General features: G+C 42.9%; 1 protein-coding gene across 5 annotated transcripts in view; it reads left to right on the forward strand.

Moving 5' to 3' along the window:
- The window catches only part of TULP4 (TUB like protein 4), a 132,888-nt gene that overhangs the window by 78,773 nt on the left and 37,735 nt on the right, over positions 1-16,380 (forward strand). For all 5 annotated transcript variants that reach the window (XM_084777527.1, XM_084777528.1, XM_084777526.1 and 2 more), the window contains one exon: positions 3,294-3,455. In XM_084777527.1, coding sequence (XP_084633653.1) covers positions 3,294-3,455 — 162 coding nt within the window. The remainder of the gene's footprint in view (positions 1-3,293; positions 3,456-16,380) is intronic.

Below are 16,380 nucleotides of genomic sequence, written 5' to 3' on the forward strand. Positions count from 1 at the left end.
TGAGATGGTAAGGCAGCCCCTAGTAAATGCTTCCTTTCATAAGAGTTGCCTTGGTCCTGGTGATTAAGACATATGCCATAAGTGCTCCCCCCCCCCCCCCCCCCCCCGTGTGTTTTTCCCTCAGGCTTCACAGGAACTTTTTTCTGAAAATTTGCTCTTGTCAGTTAATAGAAGAGAAAAAAATCTTGGTCAAGATGCTCAATAATTTGCCCAAGGAGGTTTATGGGTGTTAAGTTGAGTACTCAAACCCCATTTTCCTTCTAAAACATTCTACCACTGTTTCTAGACAAAAGAAAAACCAACCAGATCAGAGACAAAAACAAAAATTCCAAACCAACCTATTTCTCTTTGGCAAAAATCCATGTGTTCAAATCCTAAGTGCCCAGACTTTATTGCTTGAAAGACACCCCTTACCAGGCAAGCAGCAGCACCACTGTGTGTCCCCCAGCACTGTCCTTTCTTAGCCAGGGCCCATGTGCACTCCAGTCCCTGTTCTCTCTACATGGCACCTGTGTAACTGATGTACCTGTCACATTCATCTTTTTTTTTCTACAGAGAGTTTAGAACAGACACACATGTCAGAGACAAGAAAGGCGAGGGAAGTGGGTCCTGGGGACAGGTGAGCTGATGTGGCCCACAAGACATCTGGCAGCACTCAGAAGTCACAGATGCCTGTGCCTGCAGTTGCTACTAAAGGAATTGCTATAGCTCGTGAAATACTTGGAATTTTTCTGTTCTTTTGCTGTTAAAAACTTGTTCTTCAAACCTTAGACCCTATTGAGCAGTCACTATCTTTAAACACCGACATTTGGGGAAGTTCTGTTTGCTTTTGATGATGTTGAAGTTAGATCTACCCTTAGTTTTAAAAAAATGAACACACAGATTACTGATTACTGATTGAGGCAGTGAGCACTTAGTACACTTGGAAAGTGTCTGCTGGGATGAGCAACTCTGCAGCTTGGAGGAGGAGCATCCTTGAAGCCAGCTCCAAGAAAAGCATCAGTGTTTTAGGAGGAGAAATAGGTGATCCTCACTTACAGCATGCAGTTTGTTGTCACAGAGTAGTTAAGCATTTGGCAAAAGCTAAGCAATGATGTAGCAGTTTCTTTTTCAGGAAGTGATCATGAGGCCATTATTTCAAAGTGGGTGTGGAACAGTGCATGCATTCTTTTACAGAGTTAGTCACTGAGGCTGGCTGTGCCAGGCACATCCTCTGAGAGGGTCTGATGAAAAGCTGCCTCAAGAAGTGATTGGCCAAAATGCTGCTCAGCTTCAAGTAACCTGGAAACGGTCTTCAGTAAAGCAAGGCTGAAATTTCAGTAAAATTTTCTGTTCAAAACAATCCCCCAAAGAAGAATTTCTGCCATTTTTTCCCTAGCATTTTTGTTTCTCCAGTTTGGGGAGAGACAGGCAGGCAGGCAGGCAGGCTGGCGCACACACACATGCATAATCCAGTGGTGGTGGTGAGTTAAAGTTGCTGAGGATAGATGCACTGAGGTAAATCCTTTCTTCAGAAGGGCCCCTAACATGTATAGCTTCTGCTGACTTGAACTCACGATCGGCTTGCTTCTGCTCAGCAGGCGCCGTGCATTCTTACTGCCCTGCACTAAAGTAGTAAACTCAGTTAGTTTATTTGAATGTCCTAATTATCTTTTTGTGAAATTGCCATTGGCTTTTGTTTTGTTTTGTTTTGTTTTTGTTTTGTTTTTGAGTGTGGGGATAATACTCTCAAAAGCACAGGAGTCAAAAGCAAAATGAAACAGGATTGTCTCAAACTAGAAAGCTTTGTATAACAAAGAAAATAGCCTTTAGAGTGAGAGATGCTTCCACACTGTACATCTGACAAGAGGTTAATATTTAGAATGGCAGGGAATATAATAGCACAAACAAACAAAAACAAAACAAATCCAAGATGATCCAGTTAAAAACTGGATAGTAGACTTAAATAAATATTTCTCAAAAGGAAACATACAATAGGCAGGATGTATATGAAGAAATGTTCACACTCACTAGTCATCATGGAAATGCACATCACAACCACAGTGAGATGCCATCTGATGAGGAGCCTCCTGTCCAAGAGACAATGACAGTAAGAACATGCATACCATGCTGGCTAGTCTTAAGCCAGTTTGACACAAGCTAGAGTTATCTGAAAGGTAAGTGTCTCTTTGCTTTCTAGTTAGATTGGCTAAGGGGTTGTCTATATTGTTGATTTTCTCAAATAACCAGCTCTTGGTTTCCTTGATTCTTTAAATTGTTCTCTTTTTCTATTTGTTTATTGAGTTCAACCCTGAGTTTGATTATTTCCAGCTGTCTACTCCTCTTGTGTGTCTGCTTCTTTTATTCCTAGGGCTTCTATGTGTGTCATTAAGTTGCTTGTATGAGATGTTTCCAGTCTCTATGAGGGCACTTAGTGCTGTGAATTTTATCTTAGCACTGCTTTCGTTGTGTCCCATAAGCTTCAGTATGTTGTACCTTCATTGAATTTTAAAGAAGTCCTTAATTTCTTTCTATACTTCTTATCTGACCCAGTTGTCATTGATTAGAGAGTTGTTCAGTTTCCATGCGTGTGTAGCTTTTTTTTTTTTTCTGTTGTTGAGGTCCAGCTTTAGTCCATGGTGTTCTGATTGGGTATCTGTTGAGGCTTTCTTTGTGACCAACAATATGGTCAGTTTTGGAGAAGGTTCTGTGAGGTGCTGCAAAGGTATAATCTGGTTTTGGGTGAAAAGTTCTGTAGATACCTATTAGGTCTATTTGATTCAAGACTACTGTTCAGTGTCATTATTTCTCAGTTTAGCTTTTGTTTCGTTGACCTATCCTTTGGTGAAAGGGGGGTGTTGAAGTCTCCCTATTAATGTTTGGGGTTGTTTATTTGTTGGGATTTTGAGACAAGGTTGTAGTTTGGAGCTAAGATTGATCTGGAATTCATTATGATAGCCTGCACCTTGCTGAAAATACAGGCATGCACAGTCATGTCTCCTGCTGTAGCTTCCCCTCTCCATTTTTTTTTTCCTCTGTGTGGCCCTGACTGTCCTGAAACTCACTCTGTAGACCAGACTATAGACCAGACCAGGCCTTGAACTCACAGAGCTCTGCCTTCCTCTGCCTCCTGAGTGCTGGGATTAAAGGTGTGCGTCCCTACACTCAGCCTCATCCTTCCCTTTTATACTGTTGTCCTTAACCCATCTTGATCTTCAACAAAAATTTAAATCAGTGAAAACACCTCGGCTTTGATAAAAGTAGTGTCTCTTTCATGCTGTGTGTAAACTGACCCTTCTTTATATGTCTTTAAGGTGAGTGATTTCACGTGGAGCCACGATGGGACTCAAGCGCTGATTTCATATCGAGATGGGTTTGTCCTGGTTGGTTCTGTCAGTGGACAAAGACACTGGTCATCTGAGATCAACTTGGAGAGCCAGATCACCTGTGGTATATGGACTCCTGATGACCAGCAGGTAATGCTTCTGAAATGTCTCTGTGCACTGTGACTGAAGCAAGTTGAGAAGGGGGCAGGAGGGGACTGATGCCAAAGCTTCTGAAAGGATCACACAGCACTGAGAACACTGCTCACTGGTAGACAAAGCCCTGAATCCCATTTCTAGCACTGAAGGAAAAATAAAGCAAGAAAACCACTCAGGTGAAAATTAAAGCAAAAATGTAAAGAAATCCTAATGTGGTAAACATTCAGTTAATGTTTTAGTTATATAAAATGTTCATATAAATCCATTTTAAACATCCCCAAAACCAGCCAATTGATCAATAAGTAACAAGTAAAAAAGGAAGTTCAACTAATAATCACATTGTGGAAAATTTCCTCTGCAGGAAAGTTAAAATTACCAGAGTTCACTTACTAACAACAATGATGAAATAGTGTAGATGATGCTGAGGTCATTAAGCAGGAGTGTGGATGGTGCTCCCCTTCACTTCTGCTCAGGGAAGTGGTTTGCCAGGCTCTGTCAGAGACTTACCGCTTGTCAGCATCCTGGGAATACACTCCTGAGAAGAACAAAAGCATGAAGAATCAGCTGCAGACCTAAGGCTTTGTCTATGATGGCAAAAGAGGGCCTTCCCTGTAGAGTAGGTGCATATGGTGTGGCTCAGCCGCAGAGAGAACTAAGTAGGTAACAGGCCACAGACCGTAGTTATGAAAGTGGGAGACTAGCAGTGCTCTTAGTGTGCTGAAGGAAAAATTAGGGGCCTGGAGAGATGGCTCAGAGGTTAAGAGCACTGGCTGTTCTTCCAAAGGTCCTGAGTTCAGTTCTCAGTAACCACATGCTGGCTCATAACCATCTATGAGATCTGGTGCCCTCATCTGGTGTGCAGATGTTACATGGAGGCAGAACATTGTATACATAATAAATAAATCTTTTTTTAAAAAAGGAAAAATTGGGATATGAAGTGGTGTGTTCTGTGTTGCCACATTGTAAATTAACCCCCGGGATTCCCTGAGCATAGTGAAAAGAACTAGGAGGGTGTGCGTCAGACAAGCACCACACATGCTTTCATGGCAACAAGCCTGTGGCTGGTCTTCTGAAGTATGATTTCAGATGTGTCTTTAGTGTCCCTCTTTGATTTAATGATAAAATAGCATGATGGCTCATAAAGTTATGTATTGATAACTTAAAATATATGCTTGGCTGATTTAAACTTTTGCAAATATAAGACACATGTTTACCAAGTATAACAGAATTCATAAAGTGCCAGATTTCATAGCAGAGCTGAAATAAATTTTCTTTCTTCATGATCAGTGCTGTTAATTGTAAATCCTTTTTTTTTTTCTTTAAGATTTATTTATTTATCTTATACACAGTGTTCTGCCTGCATGTCCACCTGCACACCAGAGGAGGGCACCAGATCTCAATTTAGGTGGTTAGGAGCCACCATGTGGTTGCTGGAAATTGAACTCAGGACCTCTGGAAGAGCAACTAGTGCTCTTAACCTTTGAGCCATCTCTCCAGCCTGGATTTGTAAATTCTTAAGCCTCTTCTCTCACCCAGCAGGCTTCTTATTGTCCATGAGGGTTTCTGTGAAGGGTTAGTTTTGTGTGGAGTTTGATTCTCACAGGGCCTTACTGTTCTTACCTTCTCACTGGCTGGCCTTTTCCTCTTCTCATCAGTTTTCTCTTCTGGGAAAGGCTGTGAATTACTTCCTGCCTCCTTCTCAACACTTTTGTAATGTGATCCTCAAATGTGAGGATACTTGTGGGTGCACTAAAAATGTACCAAATTGAAGTCTTAGGTTCAGTTTCTAAGTTGCCTAGAAGGATGGAACTTGTGCAGTATCTGTGAAGGTCATTTGATGCCTGGTGTGCTCTGCCAGCAGGTGTTCCCAACAGACCACACACATTCACACACTTGCCCACACTTGCAGTATGGCAAGTATGGGTCACACAGAAGATGGCTCAATAGGGAGATGTGGCTTCTCCCTTGGGAGCTTGGGAAATGTGAAGAGACAGACCTCTGAGCTCACAGATGCTGTACCTGGAGTGTATTCTCCTGGGAGGGTAGCAGACACACCCCCACTGGACTCTGGGGGATAGTGTCCATGACATGTAGCAGATCATAGGGAATGCAGGGATGCACAGCACTGCCCTGGATCCCCACAGCTGGCACTTCCATGCTGTTGTCACTATTCTGAAGCAATAGATATGGGCTAAAGGAGCCAGTGGGGCAGGGCCACGATGATACACGCAGTAAGGCACTGCCTGTGTGCTGTGATGTTCCCAGCCTACGGTCTGTGTCCTCAAGACTGCTTTCACTCCCAGGGAAGGATCTGCATCCAGACTTTGAAAAATGATGCACAGGGCACTGAACAATGTGGATTTGTAGATGAAGTTAGAGGTGAGAGTTGGCTACTTCTGTAGGCGTATTTGACCTGAAAATCGAAAAAGAAAGTTTCTTCCCTCATGTCAACTACAGGCTGTGGCAAACACTTCAGGCAGCACAGGAGAAGAGATTCCTTTTGACTCACAGAGGTTGCAGTCTCCCATTGTTTGTATGGTTTAGAGCCTGTACTAAGACAAAGTTATCATGTGGAAGAGCAAGAATTAACAGAGCTGTTTAACTCATCCCAGCCAAAAAAGACACAGAGAGACAGGAAGAAAAAGGTCAATACGTGGTCTTCAAAGATAGACTCAAGGTGACAACAATTCTTCCAACCAGACCTAACCTGGTGCAGTTCTGTGACCTTCATTTACCTTCCTTTAGTCTGTTCACTTTGAAATCATTGTTGGATGAAACCATTAAGTCAGACTGCTTGTTACCTAAGAGTTCCTTGTGACACCATCACAGATGTGCTGTCTGAATGTCTTGGGTATCTCTCCATCCCATCAATGAACATGAACTCTCACAGCCTGTTTTGCCATTCTTTGATCTCTCTTACATGGTTTTGAAGACACTTGAAGTGGCTTTATGTTTGCAGTTAGTGACCTGGTTCCAGCATTGGATATGTGACATGGAGAGCAGGATTCCCATGGCTCCTGCAGCCTGGAGTGGGTCCAGGTATATAAAGGCTGGCTCCATCTTGTTTCCCAGAGATTTTTAACAATGGTCAAAATAGCATTCAATAGAAAGCCCCCCTCCCCCCGCCCCCCGGATAATTCAGACTTTAAGAGGATTTGGGATATTTCTTGCCAACCTCCAAATATCTAAGCAGTGCCTCTTTTACAAGTGAATTAAGTCTCGTTTTCCCCCTCCTGTCTGCTGTATACTTTCTTCATTTTAGATTGGTGGCTTATGTGCCATTTTGGGTGGAGAGGGTGTGTAATGGGGGATTCTTGAGTATCAGTTGCTAACTGTGCACACACTCGTGACCACTTCTCAGTGGGGAGTGCATTTCCACCTGTGAACTCTGTTCCACATCATGCTAACTGTGCACACACTTGTGACCACTTCTTTGCGGTGTGCGTTTCTACCTGTGAACTCTGTTCCACACCGTGCTCCAGATGGTGGTGGGGTGGGGAATGTTTGCCCAGTTTGTGGTTATGAACATGTTCAGTATAAAGCATATTTAAAAGAATATATTCTCTTTAAATTCAACAAATATCATTCTATGATAGTTTTGCTCTCGGTTGTGGTTTTTTCCTCTTACCCTTCATGCACATATTTTTGTAGTACATTTTGTGTACATTGTGGGTGTTGGCACACCAGCTTTACATAACTTACAGTCCCATACCTAAAAAGTAGTAGTGATGCCATCCAGTGTCTAGGTTCATTTCTCTGATTGTTAGAGAAACGTATTTGGGTTGTTGTTGTTGTGGTTGTGGTTGTTGTTGTTGTTGTTGTTGTTGTTGTTGTTGTATGGACTTTTTGCCTACCTGTGTGCCTGTGCACCATGTGCATGCAGTTCCTTTGGAGAGCAGGAGAGGGCATCAGATCCACTAGCAGTGGAGTTGACAGACGGGTGGGAGCCACCATGTCTGGGAATTAAACACAGTCTTCTGGAAGAGCAGCCAGTGTGCCTAACTGCTGAGCCATCTCTTCAGCCCTAAGAATGCGTTAACCTTGTATACTTTGGTTTTGTTTTTGGAGCCAGTTGTTTACTTTGTATATGACAATTGCTTGTCTTTTCCAACCTTTCACTTTTGAGTGTTAGAATCTAGAGCTGAATGTTAATGACCATGACCCAGGAACGCAGATTCTATGCTCTAGCACAGTAATGGCTCTCTGTTTTTTTTTTTTCGTAGCATGGAGAAAGTCATAAATCAAGACACTTTTCACATGAATTAAAATACCAGGTTATAGTACAGTGGGAAGTCTCTGCTCCAGATTTCAGACATTGCCTGATCACATTCTTCACCTTTGGGCTGCTTGGAAGCTAGAGTTCTATTCCTACATTCTAGAAAGGAGCTTGCCTGTCATAGAAGAAAATTTCCCCAATTTAAAGAAAGAAATGCCTTTAACATACAAGAAGTCTGTATGTGTGCTGGATAATTTTACATCAACAGGACACAAGCTAAAGTCATCTGAGAGGAGGGATCCCCAATTAAGAAAATGCCTCCATAAGATTGGGCTGTGGGCAAGCCTGTAGAGTATTTTCTCAGTTAGTGATAATAGGGAAGGGCCCAGCACGTTGTAAGTGGTGCCACCCCTGGGCTGGTGGTCCTGGGTTCTATAAGAAAGCAGACTGAGCAAGCCATGGGAGCAAGGCAGTTAGCAGCACCCCTCCATGGCCTCTGCATCAGCTCCTGCCTCCAGGTTCCTGCCATGACTTAGATACCAGTGATGACTATATGATGTGGAAGTGTAAGCCGAATAAATCCTCTCTTCCCCAACTTGCTTTTTGGTCATGGTGTTTCATCACAGCAATAGAAACCTTAACTAAGGCACTGTGTATGCACTTCATATCCATATGGAACTAGTTTTAGATAAGCACAACTGTGAACAGTGGTTTACAGTGAAGTGTGAAACCAAGCTCCCCTAGTGGAAGACTGTGAAGATGTAGCATCATTTTCAGGATGCTTATGGGGAAGCAGCAGCATCTCACCAGTGCCTTTATCTCTGGACACAAGTGTCATCTACATTCATCAGTAAGACTAGCCTGAGGAGCTGCGTGTCAACCACGCATGCTTCCACGGACAGCTCTTTGTAATATAGTGTACTCACCAGTACTAGGATGAGTTCCTGAAGGAGGTGATGACTTTTTCTACAAGCTTTAGGGCTCAGAGCTGAGGGAAACAAACACTGACAAAGGGTTCCTGGAAGCCTTGGCACTGATGGAGGCAGAACTGAATGGCCTGCCGAGGACCAGAATGAAAGGACATCCCTCTCTTTTCTTCAGAGGGAGCCTCTCTTCTGATGTGCAACACACACCAAGCCTCCCTCTCAAAGACTTCCCTTGTGCATTTTAGAACAGTGGCCTTCAAAGGAGCTTCAAGGCCTAGACATTTTGTAGCTAAAGAAACAGTTTCTAAAATGGGGCAGCTGTAAATGAAAAGAACTGCTCACCTGACAGACTATTTCCTATTTTATTTTGAAAAGATATGAAATGTGGCTTTACAGCTGACCTTACCCATCACTTGTAAATCTGTGTACTTCTGAAGACACCTCCTCTCTCTGTGGCAGAAAAGAGTACTTCTAAGCTAACCTAGAGACAGGAGGAGATTGCCCTCTCCTGCCCGGAAATGAGCGTTTCCTTCCCTCCTTCCCACACGTCTAGGAATGACTGTGTAGTAGTGCTGCACTGTACACAGGAGCTCCATCTTTATTTTAAGCCCTTAACTAATCATATATGGAAAGATTCCTTTCCAAAACGAGCAAGTAGTACATGAATCATCACAACTGAGGGAAAGAGGAGAGTTTGAGTGACTCTTGCCTTTTCTGGCTATCTTCATTCATCCATTATCCTATTGTGTTTCTGCTTTGGAACATTTTGTTTTGTTTTATGTGTATTCTGAAATTTTTCTTGAGTGCTTTGTGGGAGAAAATTCATTTCTTTAACTGAAACAGGTGCAGTTAGTTACTGTACGTTGTACTGGACATTTGTACATTGTGTTTCAGTTGTTGTTGTTGTTGTTGGTGGTGGTGGTGGTGGTGGTGGTTACTGAAGGTAGCAATTAAGACTCAGAGTTGGACACGGTGGTGCACGTCTGTAGTCTCTGTTCCCAGGAGACTGAGGTAGGAGAACCACCAATTTGAGACTAGCCTGAGCTGCTTAGCAAGACCCTACTCCAATACACAGATTAGAATTCTTATTGGTTGTGGCTCTCTCTGGGCTCAGCTAATTATAGAATCATGAGGTAAATTGTAATAGAAATCTTTCATGAAATTTACACTGAACAAATTAAAGCCACATTTTCATAGATTTGCTTCATACTACAAGCCTGATGATGGTCGTACCTGAATGCCAGTGTCTGGCTAGGTCTTTGATCTCCAGAATCAATTTTCCAGGGATCCACAGGCATTCCTGAAGAATTGTTATGGCTATCTTTTCACGCCTGCGCTTGGCACTGAGAGCACCTGGGTCTCGTCAGAGAGGTGAGATATGTGCAGTTCCAGTACAGAAACTTTCCCCAGCCATACACCAGTCAAAGCCTTCGACCCCTGACCTTGACTGCATCTAACCATGACCTAAGGAAAAAGCAGAATCTCAGCACAAATAGCTTCATTCACTCCCCTTCTGCCTCTCCTGGCCCTGAGTGATCATTGGTATAATTTCTAAAAACTCAAGACCGTGTCCCTAGAACAACACTGACCTCTCTCAAGTTTCTGCCTGTGAACCTTCCAGGTCTTTAAGAGCACTGGTTGTTCTAGTCCACAACCCAAGATAGGGCCCCATCTCCTCCAATGTCAGTATGCCCCTTTCTCCTTGATACTTTTTCTTTTAATGACCCAGTCACCTCTGCACATCTGGCAGAGCAGCTCAAGTCACCCAGCTGCAGTAGGCGCTGCCAGCTGAAGTTTGTCCCTCCTGTGTTGGCACCAGTGATAGTCCTGGTACTGTGGGACAGGACCGACCCAGATGTTAGGACCTCTCAAACCCCCTGCCTGGCCTCAGACTTACAGGTCAGCTTGCCTCTGCCCAAATGCACCATGCCCAGGCCTCCTCTCAGCCCTTTCATGAAGGAGCTTATTAGTAGCCACAAGAAAAAAAAATTGTTTTAACCATATTTAGGAATATATTTGGATATATTTTAGGGTTTTTAAATTTTCTTTTGTAGCATTTTATGGCTGGTAGAGGGGAGGTAGGAGTTTGAAAGCAGGAGTTACAATAGATCAGTTGACCACAAACTGGCCCTGGTCCTGGGTTCTTTGCATAGAACAGGATGCCTCCCAGCAGGTCTACACAGTCTATACCAACCTGGCAAACTAGGAAGATCCCAGCATCACTTGGAATCATTCATAAAAACCCAGGTGTAGATGACCTTGGGCCTCCTTTTTGGTGCCTGGCAAACTGGACATTTGTGTTAACACAGAGGCTTTGTGTTTTAGAAGCATGTTCCTTAGATTAAAATATATTTAAGCGTATATTAGTAGATAGTCCATTTGAATTAGAATGAGGTAGAAAAGACCAACTATTAGATATAATTTAGTGATTTACTTAATACACTGCTTATACTGCTCATTTCTAAGCACTACTTCACTTGGTCCCTGGAACAAAATGAGACTTGGCAAAATAGTTTTTTTTTTTTTAAGTGGGAGATTGCCCTTAACAACTTGTTGACTGCCCCATGTGCTTCTGCTCACTTGCTTAATCGTCTCACCTTACAGCTTTAGAGTAATCAGAAAGCAGACTAGATTGGAGACTGGAGAGCCACCTTGGTTTTGTCCCACTGGTAACTGCTCTCTTCCACTCTCATTGGTGTTGGAGTGTTTTCCAGAAAAATCCTTTCATCACATTCATGTTGTATAAGTCAAAGTTCTCCCAAAACTTCTCTGTCCTGTAGTCAGGCCATTATTTTCCACAGAGGCACCTGTCTCCAGTGGCTTGGGTACCCTTCTGGAGATGATCTAGTCAGGAGCCAACAGTTACCACATAGGCTCTTTTAACACACTTGCTCAGTTCATCAGCAAAGGTCTTCAACAAAGGCACTTAACAGGTTTCAGAGATTTTTATTTTCCTTTTTAAAGAAACTATTCCGAAAGTCTGTGTGAGGGATGAGAGAGTGCTGCTTTCTTTGCCTGTTGGGTTGAGCATTTGGCTTTTGAGTCTTTTCTGGGAAATGGAAACCTTTGCCAGAGGACTCACACCTTACAGGCTCCCTGGGAGGTGAGTTGAGCTGTGTGGTCAGCCAGCCCTTACATAACAGCCAGGGAGATGTTCCTACAGTGAATGCAAATCTGTTGCAAACAATAAACAGTCATAAATACCTGTAGAAGGAATCTCTTGTAAAAAAAAACCTATGACCTATGGCTGAGGCAGGAAATAGGTGGGACATCCAGCAGGCAGAAGGGATTCTGGCATAGAGCCTGGCATGAGTTTTGGCCACCAAGATGCGAGGGAGATGGAAGCATGGTGCCTGAGCTCAGGTAACTAGCCGCATGGCACAATGCAAGTTAGTGTAATGGGTTATAATGAGCTAGTCAGAGAAGAGCCTAAGAATTTGCATAATATTTAAATGGGTCTCATGAGTCGTTATTCTGGCAGCTAAGGGACAGGAGGAAAAACATAATGGTGACCTACTACTACAAATACCTTAGTTTTTTCAATCTCTCTCTCTCTCTCTCTCTCTCTCTCTCTCTCTCTCTCTCTCTCTCCCTCCCCCTCTCCCCCCCCCCCCCCCCCCCCGTGTCTCTCTCTCTCTCTCCATGTCTCCCCCCCCCTCTCTCTGCTTGGATGAAAGGTGTGTGCCACCATGCCTGGCCTAAGCCAATGATTTTTGCAGAAACTAACTTAGAATCATCACTGGTCGTTCTTCACAGAACCATCTGACAACTTGGGGTACAGACCTGCCCTCAAGATGTGTGATGGAGACTGATCCAAAACCAGAGTTCAGAGTACTGTGAGTGAAGGCTGTGCTTAGCATCACGTTTGCTCTGTGTTGGAGGCATCTGAGTACCTGTTGTGTACCATATGGACCCTGGGCATTGGAGCCTAGGCAAAGCCACAGTCTTTACTGCCAAGAAGCAGATCTGTGTGTTTACTCTAAGTGAAGGCAGGATCGTGTGTTTCTCCTTGGACTTACTGACATGGAAGGACTTCTGGCACTTCTAGGGACGTACAACAGGTGGCACTTGGATATGTGATTCTAGGGCCCAGGAGAGAGACCTTGCAAGACGTTGACTGTAGCTGAGGTCTGTGAAGCAGTTGACATGATTATAGTCTCTGAGAGAAAAAAGAGGTAGGCATAACCTTAAACAGAAAACAAAGAGAAGCTTGGAAAGGGCTGTGGTGCGGGGACAAAACCCCAGCACCAGGTTGCCTCAGCTGTACTCCTTAGTTGGCTGGGACTGTGGGCAAAAGTTGATGTCTTCTCACATGTGCATTCTTGTTCTCCTGAAGTCCTTTGCGCACTTAGACTTTATGTCATCTGAAGTAATTAGACATGAAAAGAACTTGTAATTGAGGTTTTTTTTTTTCCTTCCATATCTTATTTCTTGTTGTATTAGTGTTCTTCAGTTATCTGTGACATACTTGTTTCAAAACAGTCGCTTTCTCAGACATTGCTCATAGCTAGACTGGGAGGACTTCTTCTCCCTTTCAGTCAGTTCCAGTGGACTGTCTCCCTGTGGGAGCTACAGTTGGAATGAATTCATAATAGGCTCTTGGAGCTGGTATTTGTTGTCACTCATTAAATTGCCCATCTTTTATTTTAAAGTCTTACATGTCTGTTCTCCTACCTGCTTTCTGTTCTTTCTCTAAAATAGAAACCGAGTGTCACTAGATGCAGAGGCGTGTTCTGCCCTTTGCAGACACTATGCTGAGCACAATAACAGGTCACGGGGAGACACATGCTGATACACAAAGTTCCCGTCCTTCAGATTTCAGCTCAGGTTACCAGGACAAAGTACTGTAAACTGGTTGGCTGAAACAGACATCAATTTCTCATATTTCTAGAGACTGAGAAGGTCAAAATAAAGGTGTCACAGTTTGATTACTGGTAAGCACTCCTTTTGTCTTGCAGATGGCTGACACCAAGTACTCACATTGCCTTTTGGTGCTTGGGAGAAGATATAACTTGTATAACTTGTATCTCTTTTCCTCCTAGAAGTGTGCTAATCCCACCCTGAAGGCCCCATTCCTGTAATATTACTTAGACTTGACCCCCTCCTTCAGGCTTCATCTCAAATTGCTATCAGCATATAGATTTGGGAGATATATAAACACTCAGTCTGTTGACATCTGTGTCCTCAGGAGGGGGCCAGACAGTCACATGGCAAAGACAGGGGAGAGGTGATGAAGGTACTAGTCAGAACCCGTAACAGCAGAGATGCTTAGAATTCTTCAGGATTGACATACATTAGTCCTGAGTACTTTTGAAGAATTGGTGTCCTCTGCTAGGGAGTTGTTTTCATTAGTAAAGTGTTAGGTGCCAAAATGTCACTTCACTTCATATGAAGGCACATCAGAATATGGGAGGGAAAAAGAGACCTGGGAGGGACTCCCAGACCATACCTTTTTCCTTTGGAAACATGCATCTCTGTTGAAAGTGTAAGAAAACATGTTCTGTGCCTGTTGTTGCAAACTATTCACTAAGTACATTAAACACCTGCTTGTCTCAGGGTAGAATTCAGAAGGTCTGAGCTGTGTTTTTGCTTTCGGTTTTGTGCCCATGTTGTTTGAATGCCCTGTAGACATGCCATCAGATATTGGATTTTTCTGTTGGTAGCCTGACTGTGTTTACCTTTAATCTATGTGCACTGATGAATTCATCATTCCCTCTGAGAAATTTTTTCATTAAGTCATAGATTATGGTTTTTAAATTTTTATTTATTTTTATTTTATGTGCATTGATGTTTTACCTACACATATATCTGTGTAAGGATACAAAACTCCGGAAAGTGTGGCAACAGGCTCACAAGTTTTAATCTAGCTTGGGCTGTACAGATCCTGCCTCAAAAAGAACAAAACACAATATTTAATCAATGATTGGTTTATTATAAAGCAGCTATACAAATTCCATAAGCTTGTTGTTTCTTAAGGAAAATGTGTTTTCCCTTGTAGTTAATCATTCAACCATATGTCTTAAAATTACCACTGTTTTTAATTTTTTCTATTTTGGTTTTTCAAGACAGGGTTTCTCTCTGTAGCTTTGGCTGTCTTGGACTCTGTCTTTGTAGAACAGGCTGGTCCCTAACTCATAGAGATCCACCTACTTATGCCTTCCCTAGTGCTAGAGTTAGAGGCGTGCACCACTGAGCCCGCTCGCTGTCTATAATTTTAATTCATTCATTTCATTTAAAAAATTTACCAAGAGCCCACTGTATACCCAGAGCTTTCTTCGATGCCAGGGACATATAACTGCTGAATTAGCTGAGGAGGTACTTGTCACAGAATCTCAAGAGCAAAAAGATACTCAGATGAAAAAGCTTTAAATATGTCCTAAGCGTGATTTCTAGCCCTTGAAGTGAAATATCCCTGGCTTGACTATTTCATAGCTTCATCAGGTTAAATGGTTTCTCTTAAGCTGACTGTGTCTGTGAAATACAGATGATGGTTGGCATGCTGTCACAGCGAGAAGTGGGTGTTAGGGACAAAACCCCTCAATCGTTTAGTCACAAAAATACAAAGTTTATAACAGTGTCAGATGCAAGATCTTGAGAGGCTGTCACATAGCAGGTGGCAGTGCTCCTCATGCTTCCTGGGGCCCAAGGCTCCTCTTGTGATGTTCAGCTGTGACACACGTATGTCCAGCATGGTTTCTAGCGACTGTGGCATGCCCCATGCTACCTTCAGTGAGGAGCTGACACCCAGAGAGTCTTCCTTGAGAGTTTGCCAGCCTGCTGTGTGCCTGCCTTACATCCATTGCCTCCCACACCCAGTTTGTGTGTGTGCTCTGAAAGCCAGGGATCAAAGAAGAGCTCTCAGGAGTAGCCCTAAGCACACTGAGGTGTCAGGCTTCTCTGAGGCCCATTCTAGCCTGGACCAGTAATTCCTGTTTTTGTGACGAAGGATTTAGCATCATACTTAGCACCAAAGTAAGCATTCAGTGAGTATGTGAATGCCACCCACACAGCACTGCATTTATTACTAACTCAATAACATCATTATCATCTGTGAAAAAAATTCTAAACATGAAAATTAAAACCTTTTCCAGGAAAACATAATGTACATGTATGAGAATATATTAATAAGACCCATTATTTTATATGCCATCTAAACTTTTTAATTAAAAAGTTACTTTAGGAGCATCTTGTCGTCCAGATATGACAAGATAACATGCTTAAATGACCAAATGTATTTATTTGGTCAGACATAAATATTTCCTGTAAAGTAGAGAAAATTATAATGATGAATTTCTACTGCATCTTTATTTCCAGAAAAATGAATATCTTTTTTTAGCCCCTCTCCTTTAGCCAGAAGACAAAAGAAATAAAATCAGTAAAGCAGGCTTTTCTGGTATTTGAAAGTGCATGAATAGCATAATGCATTCATTTTGCTGCTAGTCACATTTCAGTGTGTGAGGGTTACCTGGCCGCATTAACTGAGGTCGGAGGATCCACTCGCTGTGGGTTGCACCACTCTTGATTGTGATCCTGGGCTGTGCAAATGGGAGACATGAGCTGACCACGCACGTGTGTGTTCATTGGTCTCTGGTTCCGATTATGGAAACAGTGTGGCCAGCTCCTCAAGCTCCTGCCGCTGTGACTTCCCCATTATGGAACTGAGAGTTAAAATAGATCTTTTGAATTGCTTTTGTGGGTATTTTACCACAGCAGTAGAAAAGAAACTAAGATAATTGTCCTGTTAGCCTCAGTTTTTATTGGTTTATCTTTCTAGTTG

This window comes from Acomys minous, assembly GCF_964271855.1.
Source record: "Acomys minous genome assembly, chromosome: 3".
NCBI lineage: Eukaryota > Metazoa > Chordata > Mammalia > Rodentia > Muridae > Acomys > Acomys minous.